Source organism: Pelophylax lessonae (genome assembly GCF_965119305.1).
Source record: "Pelophylax lessonae genome assembly, chromosome: 4".
Lineage (NCBI taxonomy): Eukaryota > Metazoa > Chordata > Amphibia > Anura > Ranidae > Pelophylax > Pelophylax lessonae.
The window spans coordinates 304,053,588-304,070,175 of record NC_138771.1 but is presented as its reverse complement, the minus strand read 5'-3'; the positions used below and the strand labels follow the sequence as shown (position 1 = coordinate 304,070,175).

The 16,588-nt window shown below is 44.0% G+C and overlaps 1 protein-coding gene across 1 annotated transcript in view; it reads right to left on the bottom strand.

Moving 5' to 3' along the window:
• Positions 1-5,086: 5,086 nt before the first annotated feature.
• The window catches only part of GNPTAB (N-acetylglucosamine-1-phosphate transferase subunits alpha and beta), a 140,775-nt gene continuing 129,273 nt past the window's right edge, over positions 5,087-16,588 (bottom strand). The window contains exons 20-21 of the mRNA XM_082256745.1: positions 11,206-11,296; positions 5,087-6,022 (exon numbers count right to left, since the gene is read on the bottom strand). Coding sequence (XP_082112871.1) covers positions 5,945-6,022; positions 11,206-11,296 — 169 coding nt within the window. The 3' untranslated portion in view covers positions 5,087-5,944. The remainder of the gene's footprint in view (positions 6,023-11,205; positions 11,297-16,588) is intronic.

Sequence of the window (16,588 nt, the reverse complement as noted above, 5' to 3'; positions counted from 1 at the left end):
TGGTAGCATAACAGTAGGTAACAAGAACCCCAAAAGAGGGGCGGGGGTAGCGACTGTCGGAGGACTCAGAGAAAGGAATTTTACAGGTAAGATTTTACAAAAATTACGTTTTCTCTTACGTCCTCCGACAGTCGCCGCCGCCTCTAAGTCATCACTGTTGGGATGTCCCAAAGCAGTATAGACATGAGGGGTGGGAGACGCAACCGTAGAAAAGGCAACGCAGTACCCACATCAGAGAAAGGAATCTTACATGCACCGTAAGAGAACCAACTGGGCAACAGAAAAAAACAATGCTCAACAGGAGCAACAGCCCAGGAAAGCAAACGCCAACAGCCAGGTACCCAGAAAAAAACACAAGGGTCCATCATGGCACTGCCGCACTGAGAACCTTGCGGCCAAAGGAAGCATCAGCTGATGCCAGAACGCCTACTTTGTAGAATTTTGAAAAAGTGTGCACCGACGACCAAGTCGCAGCCTTGCACACCTGAGCCACCGAGGCCCTATGCCAATAGGCCCAGGACGCACTCACAGATCTGGTAGAGTGCACCTTAACAGGGAAGGGTGGAACCCGTTCCTTCAAAGCATTAGCCTGTTTAACGGTCTGTCTGATCCATTTGGCAATAGTCGCTGCGGATGCAGCCATGCCCTTCCAAGGTCCCTCAGGAAGGACAAGGAGGGAATCCATTTTACGAAAAGATTCCGTGGACGACAGGTAAACCCTGATCGTCCTGACAACATCCAAGGAGTGCAGAGCAACCTCCTTAGGATGCTTAGGTTTTGTACAAAGCGAAGGCAGGACAATGTCCTCATTAATGTGGAACTCAGAGACCACCTTAGGAAGAAAGGAGGGATGCGGACGCAAAACCACCTTATCCCGGTGAATCACCAAGTACGGAGAACGGCAAGATAACGCTGCCAGTTCTGACACCCTACGAGCCGAAGTGATCGCCACCAAAAAGGCAACCTTCTTAGACAGCAGAGGCAACGATATTTCCCGAATGTTTTCAAAGGGAGCACGCTGTAACATGGACAGAACCAAGTTCAAGTCCCATGGAGGTAAGGGCTCCTTCCTGGCAGGAGCCAAATGTCGCACACCTTGAATGAAGGTGCGAACCAGGGAAAGAGACGCCGCAGGGCGTTGAAAAAAGAATAGCCAGTGCGGACACCTGGCCTTGGATCGTGGCCAGCGCCAGGCACTGGTCCACGCCAGACTGGAGGAAGGCCAACACTCTTGACACCGAGTACGAGCGAGGGGAGAACCCCCTGGACTCACACCAGGCGAAATAAGCCTTCCAGGTACGGTAATAGATTTTACCAGAGGAGGTGTTCCTAGCCTTGACAAGGGTAGGGATGACTTCAGGGGAGAGATCCATGTCATTCAGGACCTGGGTCTCAACAGCCAGGCCGTTAGAGCCAGCGACTGTCAAGCAGGATGGAAGATCGGACCCTGAGACAGGAGATCTTCCTGCAGAGGCAGACGCCATGGAGGCGCCACTGCCAGGTGAACAACGTCGGCGTACCAGGACCGGCGTGGCCAGTCCGGAGCCACCAGAATCACCAGGTGCAGTTCCAAGACAAACCTGTGGAGGAACCTGGATAGTAACTGAATCGGGGGAAAGGCATACATCAGACAATACTGATGCCAAGGGGCTACCAACGCATCTGAGGCGTCCGCCAACGGATCGCGCGTTCTTGCCACTAACCTTTCCACCTTTTGATTTAGCCGGGATGCGAACAGATCCACGTCCGGGGATTCCCACCTCGCACACAGCATTTGGAAGACCTCCGGGTGTAGGGACCATTCCCCCTGGTCCAGGGTCTGGCGGCTCAGATAGTCGGCCTGCCAATTCCCCACACCCGGAGTGTGAACTGCCGAGATCGCGGGGACATGAGCCTCGGTCCAAGACAGAATGTTGGTCACCTCCCGGGCCGCCCGAGCACTCCTGGTGCCCCCTTGGTGATGTAAGCCACCGCGGTAGCATTGTCCATCTGTACCCGGACAGGACGGCCCCGAAGACGGTCCGACCACTGGAAGAGACAGAGTTTCATCGCTCGCAATTCCAGCACATTTATCGGGAGGGAGGACTCTTCCTCCGACCAAGTGCCCTGGGCAGACAGGTTGCCCAGGACTCCACCCCAGCCGTGGTAATCACCGTCCACACCAACGGACGGAAGGACTTGCCTTCCGCCACTGACGGGGACTGGAGCCACCACAGAAGAACCAATCTGGTCTGACACCTCAAGGAGACACTCATATCCAGGGAATGAGGCAGGCTGTCCCACCTGGCCAGGATCTCCGCCTGGAGAGCCCACGTGTGGAACCGAGCAAATGGTGACGAGGACGGGTCGTCTCTGAGGGACCTGAGCTCGTCCTGCAAGGTCCTGAGCTTGTCCTCTGGCAAGAACACATTTGCCTGAGCAGAGTCCAGAACCATTCCCAGATAGGGAAGACGAACCGATGAAGCCAAAGGTAATTTTTGAACGTTGATGGTCCATCTGAACTCCAGTAGCATCTGCAAATTGCGCAAACGTCCCCCCACCCCTGAAAACGGGTGAGGGCGCTCCTTCAGGAAGAGTCGGACAGACTCGCCGAGTCGGCATTGCCTGACTCTTGCTTGCCCGCCCCGGGCTCCTCCTGGTTGCCCTGGAAGGGCTTGCCCTTGGATTGGTCACGAAAGGCGCGAAAGGACCCCTGATTGGATCTAGGCGCAGAACCCCGCTTGCCTCAAAAGGACTTGTTTTTCGGGTTCTGGGGCAGCATAGTGCTCTTGCCCCCCGTGACGCCTTTCACCAGGGTATCCAACGCCTCGCCAAAAAGGCGAGAGCCAGCATAGGGAAAATCAGCAACAGTTTTCCGTGAGGACTGGTCGGCCGACCAGCTCTTCAGCCATATCAGTCGCCGGTTAAGCGCCGCGACACTAGAGAGGCGAGCCACTAAAAGGGCCTCATTCAAGGCCGCATCACACAAATACATGACTCCTTGGTGGATCTGATTCACCATTTTCAGCCGGGCAGGCGGAACACCATCAGACACGAGATTGCTCCCAAGCATCTTAGTCCAATCAGCCACCGCCTGAGCCACCAAAACGGACGCAAAAACGTGTTTGAGCAACGAACCCGCCACCGTGTAGGAATGGCGGGCTAGAGACTCCAACCGCTGGTCCGTGGGATCCCGGAAAACCGGAGTATCCTCAGTAGGAACCAAGGTAGCCTTGTTTAACACGGCCACAGTGTGATCCACCTGTGGAGGCACACACCATCGTGACTCCGTAGCCGGCGCAAACAGATAAAGCAATTTGAACCGACTAGGTACCAGGAATGGACGTTTCAATGTGCGCCACATTTCATTAACAGTGTAATGAAATTCAGCTGGGCAGGGAAAAACCTGTGCCGACTTGCGGGTCCTGTGCGTCCCAAACGAGGACACAACGCCCGGAGGACAGGGCTTATCCTCCAAATGCAGTGTTTCCTTAACAGAAACAATTAACTCATCCATGGTCGCCCGTTCTTCAGGCGATCCCGGGGAGGAGGTATCAACCCCCTCCACCTCAGCCTCCCCCTTAGACCCCGGGGGGGTCCAAGGATGAGCGGGACCCTGAAAAGGGCACGCTCGCAGCAGCAGCCATATCACCATCTGAATCAGAGGAGAGAGACAATCTGGGCCTCATATTTGCAGCACGTTCAGCCATCAGCATTTCCATACTAGACACCAAAGTCGCCACCACAGCAGCCAAATCAGGTCTCAGCGGGGCCACAGGAGAACTGGGCACCCCCATCAGAGCTGGGGGGAATTTGCTATCCTGAGAAGCCATTGCTCAAGGTTACAGAAAAAAACAGTGCAATAAATGTGTACTGCCCCTTTAAGATCGCTGCGGAATGCGCAGCCCACTGCTACAGCTACAGAGACAAAGACCCCCAAAAGGAGAAGAGAAAACTGAGCCAGAAGCGATAATACAGAGGAATATTGAGAGCGATAACCTGCAGAGCCCGCAGAGTGTTGCTACCGATGTCCTGCTGCCGAGGGACAGGAAGTGCTGCTGAAGTAGGCTGAACTATAGACTGCCAGACTTAGGGAAAATGGCTGCCCCATAGGAATGCATTGGAGGCTACGCCAAAATGGCCGCCGAACATGCGGTCGAACCGATCGTCCACCTCCCACAAAATGGCGGCGGATGGCGCCAAACTAGCATGCAGTATCGCCCACAGGGAAGCTATACATGCCTGCACATATCAAAGATGGCGGACCGCGCAAATTCACACCGCTGCGGTCGCCACACAAAAAAACGTCTGCACCCCCAACAATGCACCGAAGTGACACAGGGAAGGAGGCCCCCAGAAAAACATACAGTATCTGCACAAGCGATCCCCACTGGGACCGCATAGGGAGTCACACAGGCACAGACATGGGGAACACACAACACAAAGACTGCCACCCCAGACAGAGGCCCCACACAGAAGTACTTACCTGTACCAGATGGCGTGGGATGCCTCTATGAACGGAAAACCACTGTCCTCATCTGACAGGGAGTGCCATGAGCCAAGGACATGACACTGCAGCATCGCAGATGTGTCCTGTGAGGTAGCCACCTCACGGCTGCATCCCTGCGGCGAGCAGGGATGGGTCGTTCGTAATGCCAGAGCGAACCATAGCTGAACGCTCAATGGCAGGCTGGGGGTCCATCTGACCCTTCTGCCCTGGAGAACCAGGGCGGTCAGCCCGAATCCCAGCACCGCATGATCCGTCTTCATCTGAAGAAACGACTAACACTAGAGTAAAAAGTAAAGTAAGAAAAAACTGACATTTTCAAAGAAAATCAAATAAAAGATTAGGAAGGCTGAGACTGAAGCCCCAGCACTGGGAAGCGTGACTACTCCTGACGCTAGGCAGGCTAAAACTGAGTTGGGAGTGGTCACTGCAGGGGGGTATTGACCAGATGGGACAGCCCCCATGGGTGTGTATATGCTTATGCCTTTTGACTAAGTCTATATGCCTAGCTACTCCTGCGGAGCAGAAGTCAATACCCAACAGTGATGACTTAGAGGCGGTAGCGACTGTCGAAGGACGTAAGAGAAATGTATATTTGTGTCATTCTCAAAACTTTTGGCCAGGGCTGTAGAGTCCACATTTCTTGTCTAACCTTGTTTTAGGTCTGTGACTCAGAATGAATTGAAGCCTACATAGCAGCCAGCCAGGCAAGTAGCATTTTTAAGAGAGGTCAGTAATGGCAGCTTTTATCAGCTCATTGTTAATCTTGTATGACATTCCGATGCTCAAAAATGATAATATGCTTAACTAGAAGTGCATTCTGAGGGAAAAAGAAACACCTGATTACAGAGCAAACCCAACACCCCTAATACAATTAGTCCAGCACTAGGACAAAACATAATGATCTGTACATAGGCACTTGACTGGTTATTTACACACATAAAAGAAATACATTCATAAGTCACACAATTCTGATATCCATATCTGTTTTGAAGATTGCAGTACACATTTAAGTAATTTAAAACACATGTAAAACAGTCCAAAAAGGAGTGCTGGAAGCAAGGTTTAAATATATAACCAAAAATATGTTTTGATTTGCCCATGCCGAGCTGTCACTTTTAATGACACATCATATTTATATGTTGCCATTTCATAATCCTTTGGTTTTAAAGGTCAGATATTCAAAGCAGTAGCTGACCTATAGTTAGATCCTCATATTATATTCCAGTGGCACCAATAATCTGCATTCACACACACCTATGCCTCGTGCAGAATTTTCAGGATGAACTTCCCATTAAATAATACTTAAGTGAAACCACCTCATAGCAGCCAGAATACTTATTATTGGAGTCATCAGTGACAACTTAAGCCAAGTCATTTATCTTTTGATATAAGATTCTGATATGACTCTGTCCTTCATTCACTTATGAGGTAGTCTGGTTTCGAATCAGTCCTGTTTCACACTTTACTTCTTTCTGTGGTCGCTTCAGTCTGCATTCTCCTCCTGGGAAAAAGCTTTCTTTTTAGTGCAATCAACTGTAAAACAAATATATATAAAAATTAAAAATTATAAAAATTAAAAATAATTTCATCATTAAAGGGTTTTTTTGTGCTTAATTAAAAAAAAAAAACTGACACATATTAGTAGCGCAAACAATAATAATTTGTCAAAAACTCTTGGCATAAAAGATAGACACCAGTGAACAATGATTGTATAAAATCACTAAAAACACTAAACAGTCCTTTCAGCCAAATAATGCAGCAAAAATGATGCGAAGTGCACCAGGGATCCAAATTTTCGTGAAGCACAAGAGGATCACCACTGTTTCCACCACCAAGTGCCAGGGATAATGTGAAATGGCAACTCACCAGACACCCATGCTCATTGACTCTCGTAATGAGCAGAAATCGCTTAAAGCAATGTGGTCCAATGGAGGAGTAATCCTTCTTATTCACCATTTATTCACCATTAACCGGAACAGAATATCACCTCAGGCTTGTCTGCAAACATCTTGGCGACCCTCTTCAAGCTTTCCTTTATATTCTTGGAGGACTTTTGGGCAGCTTATCGCCCGTTGTATGTCCAGCAGCACTACCGCCAATAAGCTGGCCATCAAACATGTCACCGTGACCGGAGGGGGTCTGATGGGCTCCGGGATAGCTCAGGTGTCTGCAGCAACAGGACACACCGTAGTATTAGTAGACCAGACTGATGAAATCTTGAAAAAGTCCTCCAAGAATATAGAGGAGAGCTTGAAGAGGGTCGCCAAGAAGATGTTTGCAGACAAGCCTGAGGTGATATTCTTTTCCGGTTGCTGTGTGGTCCAGTTCTGATGATTCCATGCCTTTTGTAGGTGCTTTTGGTTGTGGACATGGGTCAGCATGGGCACCCTGACGAGTCTGCAGCTATGGAGCCCCATGCAAAACAAACTGCATTGCATTGTGTGTTTTGACACATTCTGTTTGAATGAGCATGAACTTTTTCAGCAATTGGAGCTACAGTAGTTTTTTTTTTATCAAACTACATGGGCCAGCCTTCGCTCCCTACATGCATCAAAAAGTTCTGGCAAATTTGCCAGTTTTCCTTTCTTGGACCATTTTTGGTAGGTTATAACTACTGCAGACCAGATCCACAAGAGCTGCATTTTTGGAGATGCTGTGATCCAGTCATCTAACCCAGTACAATTTGGCTGTTGTCAAATCCTTACACTTGCCCATTTTTCTGCTTTCAACACATCATCTTCAGGGAAAAAATGTTTACTTGCTACTTAATATATCCCACCAACTTTCAGATGCCATTTTAACAAGATAATCAATGTTTTTCACATTACCTGCAACTGGTCATAATATTATGGCTGATCAGTGTAAAAAAGTTGGGTTCTTGGTTTAGATATACTGAACAAAATTATAAAATGCAACACTTTTGTTTTTGCCCCCATTTTTCATGAGCTGAACTCAAAGATCTAAGACTTTTTCTATGTGCACAAAAGGCCTATTTCTCTCAAATATTGTTCACAAATCTGTCTAAATCTGTGTTAGTGAGCACTTCTCCTTTGCCGAGATAATCCATGTACCTCACTGGTGGGCATATCAAGATGCTGATTAGACAGCATTATTATTGCACAGGTGAGCCTTAGGTTGGCCACAATAAAAGGCCTCTCTAAATTGTGCCGTTTTATCACACAGCACAATGCCACAGATATCACAAGTTTTGAGGGAGCGTGCAATTGGCATGCTGACTGCAGGAATGTCCACCAGAGCTGTTGCCCATGAATTGAATGTTCATTTCTCTACCATAAGCCGTCTCCAAAGGCGTTTCAGAGAATTTTTCAGTACATCCAACCGGCCTCACAACCGCAGACCACATGTAACCACACCAGCCCAGTACCTCCACATCCAGCCTCCAAGATCACCTCCAAAATCATCCGAGACCAGCCACCCGGACAGCTGCTGCAACAATCGGTTTGCATAACCAAATCATTTCTGCACAAACTGCCAGAAACTGTCTCAGGGAAGCTCATCTGCATGCTCGCGGTCCTTATCGGGGTCTCGAGTCGACCTGACTGCAGTTTGTCGTTGTAACCGACTTGAGTGGGCAAATGCTCACATTCAATGGTGTCTGCCACTTTGGAGATGTGTTCTCTTCACAAATGAATCCCAGTTTTATTAGATATTTGAGTTCATCTCATGAAAAATGGGGGCAAAAACAAGTGTTGCGTTTAGAATTTTGTTCAGTATACATTTAAATCTAGCCTCAAGGTGGGTGGATCTCATGTTTGTGCATTCTTGTATATGCTTGTTTGTAGTGCATACAATTTAGAACTATCTGTATTGCCCCCTAGTCATCAATCTGATTCAAACCTGCTCTTACAATTACATTTAAAGGGACCCTGCACTGAGAAATGTGGCCAGAACAGGAGCAAGTAAAGTATATTAAGGGGGCCTTCAACAGTGTAATAGGGGAATACAGAACTCTTGTAACATCTGCAAGTCTGAATCGGGGATTGCACTCACACCTTGGCAGTTCTTAATGGAAAAATGCAGTCTCTTACTATAGGGGAATAGCAACAAACATAGAACTGTCTTACAAGCTAATCAGGCTTTTTAATCTTTCTCCCATAGAAATTAATGTAAATATTAGTGTAGTGAACTTAGGCAACAAAACGTGCATTACATATAACTTCATATATTTTTACAATAGAAAGTATGTTACATGTGTATTATATTAGTGCAGCAAAAAAAAAGAGGACAATAGAGTTACCTGTAAATTTCCATATTTTTAGATTACAGCACAGGCAAAGTATTCATAGACTTTGGCTTGTACCTTCAGGGGTTTGGACACTGGCAAAGTTTTTAAAGGACAGGACCCCAGGTCACCCCCCCCCCCCCCCCTATAAGCCTACCCTACTCCGTGAGTCCTCGGTTTTTTGGCAAGCAATTAAGGAATGGAAGGAAATTTGGCCTGTACCATAATACATGGAATTTACAGGTACATCAAAAATTTTCTTATCCTATGTGTACAGCACAGTACATGCGCAAAGTATTCATAGACCCTGTAACATCTCCAAGCATTGGATGGAAACAACTAGGCAAACAGAACTGTGCCAAGTGGCCAAACAACAAGGGTCAAAAAGACCCAAAGTGCCTCTGCAAGAACCTTGTGTCAATGTTGCAGAGCCATCTGAACCTTTCCAGGTTAGCAAGCATGTTTTGGTGGTGGAGAAACATATTTCCCAGCTTCCTCCAATACAACCTCAATATCCTCATCATTCCCTTCTGTGTCTGACCCGCATAGGGCAAGCATATCGGGAACCGACTCAGGTATAGAAATGGGAGTAGGGGAAGAGACACATCAGTCCTGAGCAAAGATGGCTTTATTAAGGCTGTTATTTGTTAAAGAAATTGTGACATGGATGTCTGCCTTTGTCAAATAGGTTTCTTGTTGTGTGTCTGAAATAGAGCTAGAATCAGATGCAGAGATTGTTGGTTAAGCTGGTTCTTGCTCCAATGCAAGGGGTGTATCATCGTGCTGAGATTGAGTGTTGTGTGGGTCTTCGGCAGTGGTGTATTTACGTTTTGTGCTGCCCTAGGCCTGACTAAGTTTGTGCACCCCCTAATTTAACTATGACCTACCCCTTCATGTAACGGCCACAACCCTTCCTGTTTATGACCCACCCTGTCATCTGTACACCACAGACCACAACCACAGTCTATCTGTGCCCATCAGCATAGCCTTATCAGTTCCCATAAGTTCAGCCTCATCAGTGCCCATCAGTGCCACCTCATTACTGCCCATCAATGCAGCCTCGTCAGTGCAGCATATCAGTGTGGCCACCAGTGTAGCCTATCAGTGCCCATTAGTGCAGCCTATCATATCGGCAGGTAGCAGTTTGACTGCTTTATGTGGTTGCCAGACTGATTTGCCTTCTGGACCCTGTCCTCTGGCCCAATTCACCCCATAATACTGGCACTAAACTAAAAGTGTAGCACAAGCCAGGGGTGACACTTTTTGTGCAGGAGCCAGGAGGAGGCTGTTTTTTTTAATGCGGTGTGTAGATTTTTTGCTGCCCCCTTGCAAAGTGCCGCCCTAGGCCTGGGCCTTGTCGGCCTAGGCCAAGATACAGCACTGGTCTTCGGCAGAGCAAATGTTCACCTTTAGCAAATGTTTGGTTTTACACCCTTTCATCTGGTTTTTGCTATAGCTACGTATAGGGTATTCCCCTGTGAAGTACTCACACAGGGCAATAGTGTCTAGAAAAAAAAACAACAGTAATCTACAGGGTGTATACCATCCTGTAGCGAATACTCATGGAAAGGGCAGGAGGAAGTGCTTGAGTAACACTTAAGGGCTCTAGGCAAACGTGGCAGGTAATGTGTGAACTGTGGTGCGACATAACACCTGGTCATCCACCCAAAACTAAGCTGAGTGGTTGACGTTTAGCGCCAAGTTTGAAAAATTTACACTCTAGTGCAGTGTTTCTTAACATTTTTTCAGTCAAGGCACCCTTTCAAATTATAGAAAGCCTTGAGGCACCCCACTCTAAAATGTGAAAACTATTCTAATAGGTTTACATAATACATCAACCTCCACACATGTTAGAGGCAAATTATTCTTCCTAATCCAATACAATTTTGCACACTGGAACCGACCAGTATTCCAATGTTTTCCTCCATCACTTAGCTAATGTGACCCCAGCGCTGACAGAGAGGGACAGAGAGGGGCAGGGGAGGGTCATTGGTTGTTGGGACGCCGGCGGCTAAAAGGTCGTAATGGTGCACAATGAAAACCTATGGCTTTGTGTAACTAAAGGCAGGCTTTATCCATCTTTAGGCTTGCATACAATTTGGGGGCAATTTTTAGGCATTTTGCCAAGGCACCTGGTTAAAAAAGGCTGCTATAGTGAATACAACTCAAATACTGCCCCAGACCATAACGTTGGGCTGTACATATAGTCCAAGTTTTGCCCTTCACAGTGATCCCTTAGGGCGCTAGCAAAAAATGGAAGACTCACAGAGTGGGGTAGGGTTAAAAGAGAGGCACCCAGAGGGCATGTTTTTAATAGCTTTGCCAGTGTCCAATCACTTGAAGATTCAAGCCTATTGTCCAGGGTCTGTGAATACTTTGCTTATAATAAGTCCAGTTCTGTACGATTAAGGTTAATTATTTCTGTAAATAAATCAAAAAAAGAATTTAGCAGCACTAGAACAAATAAAATTACCTGTTCAGCAAAAAAGGAGATGACTGTAAACACAATCAAAGTGGCCAATACACAGTGTGTCCAGAACTTAAGTTTGTCTCTGTAACTTCTCCTAAAATAACAACATTTTCTATTAATATTTTTTATAAAAAAGCTTGTAAACAAAATTTACATACATACACACTGAATAAACTGTACAACCTTATCAATGCCAAGCACAAAATGAAAGCAATACATGGGCCAAATGTACCTTAAATTGTATCTATCACCACCCTTTTTAATGTTTTGGATAGAGTGATGAGGGATTAGAACATCTGTCATGTTTTCCTGCTGTGCTCCCGTTATGGTAATTCACCGTCTCTATTTGTCATGGTGACTGAAAGTGACGGAAAATCTAACATATTGAGTTGTCAGCAGAACAGGAATAAAGACAACGGAAAGTCAAATGGAAAGAAAATCTTCTTAATGGCAAAAAAGTTTTCTCTATTTCATACAAAATAAAAAATGACCTTTAAATATATTAAGTCATCCGTAATCTCCTACTACTACTATCCAGAGATCCCCACAAAGTGTAACCTCTTCTCTAAACTTCCCAAATCATCTTCAACTTTTCAACAGGGTTGATTTTTAATAATAGCTGGAAAAAAAATGGAAAAAACTGTTTTATTTCTGCGTTTTTTTATGTCTGACATTCTACATGTTAAAGTCAGCAAGAAGCGTACAGTGGTTTTGTCTGGGAAATCTTCTCCTGCATCACAAGTAACAGTTCTCAGATCATTAGGTTAGACATAAGTGTTTGGGATAAATATGCCAGTTACAGCAATACTGGATTAAAAACTGAATACCCACCTGAGCTTTCATGACAAGGCCATTTTTTGATATTTAGCACTGCGCTACTTTAACTGGCAATTGCGTGGTCATGCAACTCTGTTCTTAAATTAAATTTATATCGTTTTTTTTTTTTTCACACAAAAAAAGCTTTTTTGTGTGGTATTTGATCACCACTGGATTTTTTTATTATATAAACAAAAAAAAAAGATGACGATTTTGAATAAAAAAAAAAAATATTTTTTACATTCTGCTATAAAACATAGCCAATAAATAAATAAATGATGTGAAACAAATATTAAAAGGAGACTGGTAAAAAAAAATGGCGAAGTGGGATAACAATGAAAAAAGTCATCACCTTCAGAAAAAAATGTCATTTTCAGGCTTAACTCTAATAAACATACAACATTATCTTAGATTTCAGAAGGTGCACTTTTTGGCAAAAACGGAAAACGCAAAAGCACTTTACAATCTGCCTAAACCTGAATAGATTTTGCTTGATCATTTCACCTTTAGAAAACAAGTAGAAAAATTGGCCAACTTTTTTTTATAGGTGAGCCTGTCACAGTGGATATTTTCCATAAAAAAAGGTGAAATGTCAATGTTGGCCTTGTATAGGCTAGCCTCTTTGATTGTTTAAAAAAAAAAAAAAAAAAACCACGTTAAATCTAGCTACACCGCGGCTTTGAAATCCTACTACTTTAGAGCGATTCCAAAGCCACACGATTTGAACTGCTAATTTAATTCCGGCTTGCGATTTCATATAATAGAAGTCTATGCAAGTCGCAATGAAATCAGCAAAAAAAGTAGTGCAGGAACATTTTTTCAAAGTCGCTGTGACGCCAATAGCAGCAATTTGAACGGTTTTATTGCCAACAATGGGGGTGCAATTTGATCGCATGACAAATCGCACGGGTGTGAACAGGGGCTTAAGCAGACTTGCAAATACAATCTTTTATCCCTTTAACCTTCTTAGGCCTTGTTCACACTTTCTCAAAATACTGACGCTAAACAAACTTGCCTATAGCATTAATATACGTTGTTTAACGCACTTGACGAGTGTTTAATGTGAGTCAAAAACACTCCCCAAATCCCCTATGTGTGTTTGACGCGTGTTAAAAATGCACCCCAGGAACCTATTTTTTTTTTCTGCGAACAAGGCCTAACGCACTGCACACATGTACCAGCGTGTTTATGGTGCATTAACGTAGACTTGAATGGATGCTGCTAGATGCTTCAACTCTTTCCAAATTTGACTTGTACCTTCATTTTTGAAGGTCAGCATTGAAACATGCCAAAAACGCTTCATGTTTTGATAATGTGAACAGCTCTGTGCACTATCCATATTATCAATTCAATTGCAGACTGTTTTACTGGGTGTTTGAGGAGAATTAATTACGTGCCGCATATGCCTGCTTTTAAATCCAGTGTGAACAGGGCCTTATTCCTAAAAGGACTCTACTGGGCCCTTCAATCATCAGCCAGTTCAGATTTCCTGCCTAATGGCTGATAAATATCTTCAGACATCTTCAAACACAGCATTGGTTCCATCAAAGAAATCATCACACATGCTTGCGTCTATATCAGTAGACTTGGATACACCACAGCCTGTACGCTCTCTATTAAGAATGTCCAATTCTCAGCCAAGAGTTTAGAAGGATAGACACCCAAGTACATCATAGACAACAGTGGTTTATGGGTACACATTGCACTCAGAAAAATGTCTTTTGGCCTTGGAAGCACAGCTGGACACATCCCAAAGAATTACAGCTGGTACCTACATTTTAGGAGTTTCTTCCATTGCTGGCAGTGGAGGAAAATGTTTTCGGGTGACCTAAAACAGCATGCTTAGTTTGGCCACACTTGTCCACCCCTGCCCAGAAACAGGTATGCAAAGCTTCCAATAATATTTTCTGTATGAGAAAGGCAAAAAGCAGCAGTCTTTTTCTCAGAATGGTCTAATTATTTTGTACTAAAGGACCCAGCATCCACATTAAGTACCAATATGTAACTTTGAGGTGCTAAGGTGACATGCTTCTACTGACAATAAAAAAAAGCTTAAATTATAACTAAAGGCAAAATGTTTTTTTTTTTTTTATTAGTTTTGGAAAGAGTGAAAATGGATTAGAACGCTTGTCAGTTTTTATTGCAAACTGTATCCCAAATTCACCCTATTTGTCCTGTTTACCATTATCATTGAAAGTGAAAGTAAAAGAAAATCCCAAATTTTGGGTTGTCCTCAGAAAAGTAACAGAGGGAAAATCTCCTGATGGGGACACCAGTTCTGGTGACCTGGGGGTCCCCAAGGAATTCCCTTAATTTGCAGGCATTGCTTCTCACTTCCTGTTTGGCTATGGGACAGGAAGTGAAAAAGTATATAATATATATATATATATATATATATATATATATATATATATATATATATATATATATATATATATATACACACAGTGCCTTGCGAAAGTATTCGGCCCCCTTGAACTTTTCGACCTTTTGCCTGATTTCAGGCTTCAAACAAAGATATAAAACTGTAATTTTTTTGTGAAGAATCAACAACAAGTGGGACACAATCATGAAGTGGAACGAAATTTATTGGATATTTCAAAATTTTCTTCTTGCCACTCTTCCATAAAGGCCAGATTTGTGCAGTATACGACTGATTGTTGTCCTATGGACAGAGTCTCCCACCTCAGCTGTAGACCTCTGCAGTTCATCCAGAGTGATCATGGGCCTCTTGGCTGCATCTCTGATCAGTCTTCTCCTTGTATGAGATGAAAGTTTAGAGGGACGGCCAGGTCTTCGTAGATTTGCAGTGGTCTGATACTCCTTCCATTTCAATATTATCCCTTGCACAGTGCTCCTTGGGATGTTTAAAGCTTGGGAAATCATTTTGTATCCAAATTCGGCTTTAAACTCAACAACAGTATCTCGGACCTACCTGGTGTGTTCCTTGTTCTTCATGATGCTCTCTGCACTTTAAACGGACCTCTGAGACTATCACAGTGCAGGTGGATTTATACGGCGGAGACTTGATTACACACAGGTGGATTCTATTTATCATCATTAGTCATTTAGGTCAACATTGGATCATTCAGAGATCCTCACTGAACTTCTGGAGAGAGTTTGCTGCACTGAAAGTAAAGGGGCTGAATAGTTTTGCACGCCCAATTTTTCAGTTTTTTATTTGTTAACAAAGTTTGAAATATCCAATAAATTTAGTTCCACTTCATGATTGTGTCCCACTTGTTGTTGATTCTTCACAAAAAATTACATTTTTATATCTTTATGTTTGAAGCCTGAAATGTGGCAAAAGGTCAAAAAGTTCAAGGGGGCCGAATACTTCTGCAAGGCACTGTGTGTATATATGTATATATATATATATATATATATATATATATATATATATATATATAATGTTATAACCATCCCTTGCTCTATCCAAAATGAGAAAAATAAAATAATAAATATAGGCACCACATTGGCCCTACGCCAAACCAGTGGTACCCAAGTAGTCCTTAACGAGTCCCTAAAAATTTGAAACAAAGGCTTTGAAATTACAGCGCTCAGTTCTTTTAGGATGCGTGGGTGGATGCCATCTGGTCCAGGCACTTTAGCCACCTTTATTCTGTCTAAATATTTCTGGACCATATCACTTTTGAGCCATTGTGGATCCTTTGGGGCTGTGTCAATACCATCCTCATTATGGTCATGAGCTTCCCCATGCTCCTTTGTATACATGTTCATTCCTCAGCACTGTGAACTTGATTTAAAGTTACACTATCAATTTGGGATGAATATTTTTACGCACAGATTATATGTTTCGCTAAAATATGTGAAAAAAGGTATTTTTACCTTTATATACCCAGGTCTATCAAAATCAGCATCAGGAAGGAGAAAGGTACCAAAGGAACAGAATGTTATCTTTCAGAAGTGCTGTTTTCCTTTATTTATTGGTAATCAAGCCATTTAAATCAATGTAAAGTTCATATTTCCAGTGTAAAGTAAATTGTGAATGACAACTACATTTAAAAGTGCCCTCTAAAAATGTTTTAGAATCAAAGGATACTTCTAAAGCTCAGTATACATGTTATAATCGGCTTGCACAAGCTTTGTATAACCTTTTTTAGCGTTATTAGAACTTACCCAAACTATCAAATTAAATTATAACCAATCAGGCTGGCCCTTGCACTATATAATTGTTGGTAGACCTAAGGTCTTATGTCAGTGGGCTTTGCTTTCTTGTGTTTGCATGTCAGTGGGCAGATCCATAGACACTAGTCAGTCCAATAGAAGCTTTCAAATCCATCCATTGCCATCTACTGTCAATCAAAATTAAGGTGGACCTGATGAAGAACTAATATCTCAGTAACCCCGGCCCACCTACTCAGTGACTCAAGTAATTTCCCAAGCATGGGCACTGTCATATTAGGGTTATATCATCAACAGTGTCCCAAACCCTTTTTTTACATTCAGCTTTTGGCTGGGGAATCCCCTTGCCGATATTTGAATGGGGCCAGGGATGGAGCCATAATCATGACGGCTTTCCAGCACAGATGAAGACGTCATCACGCTC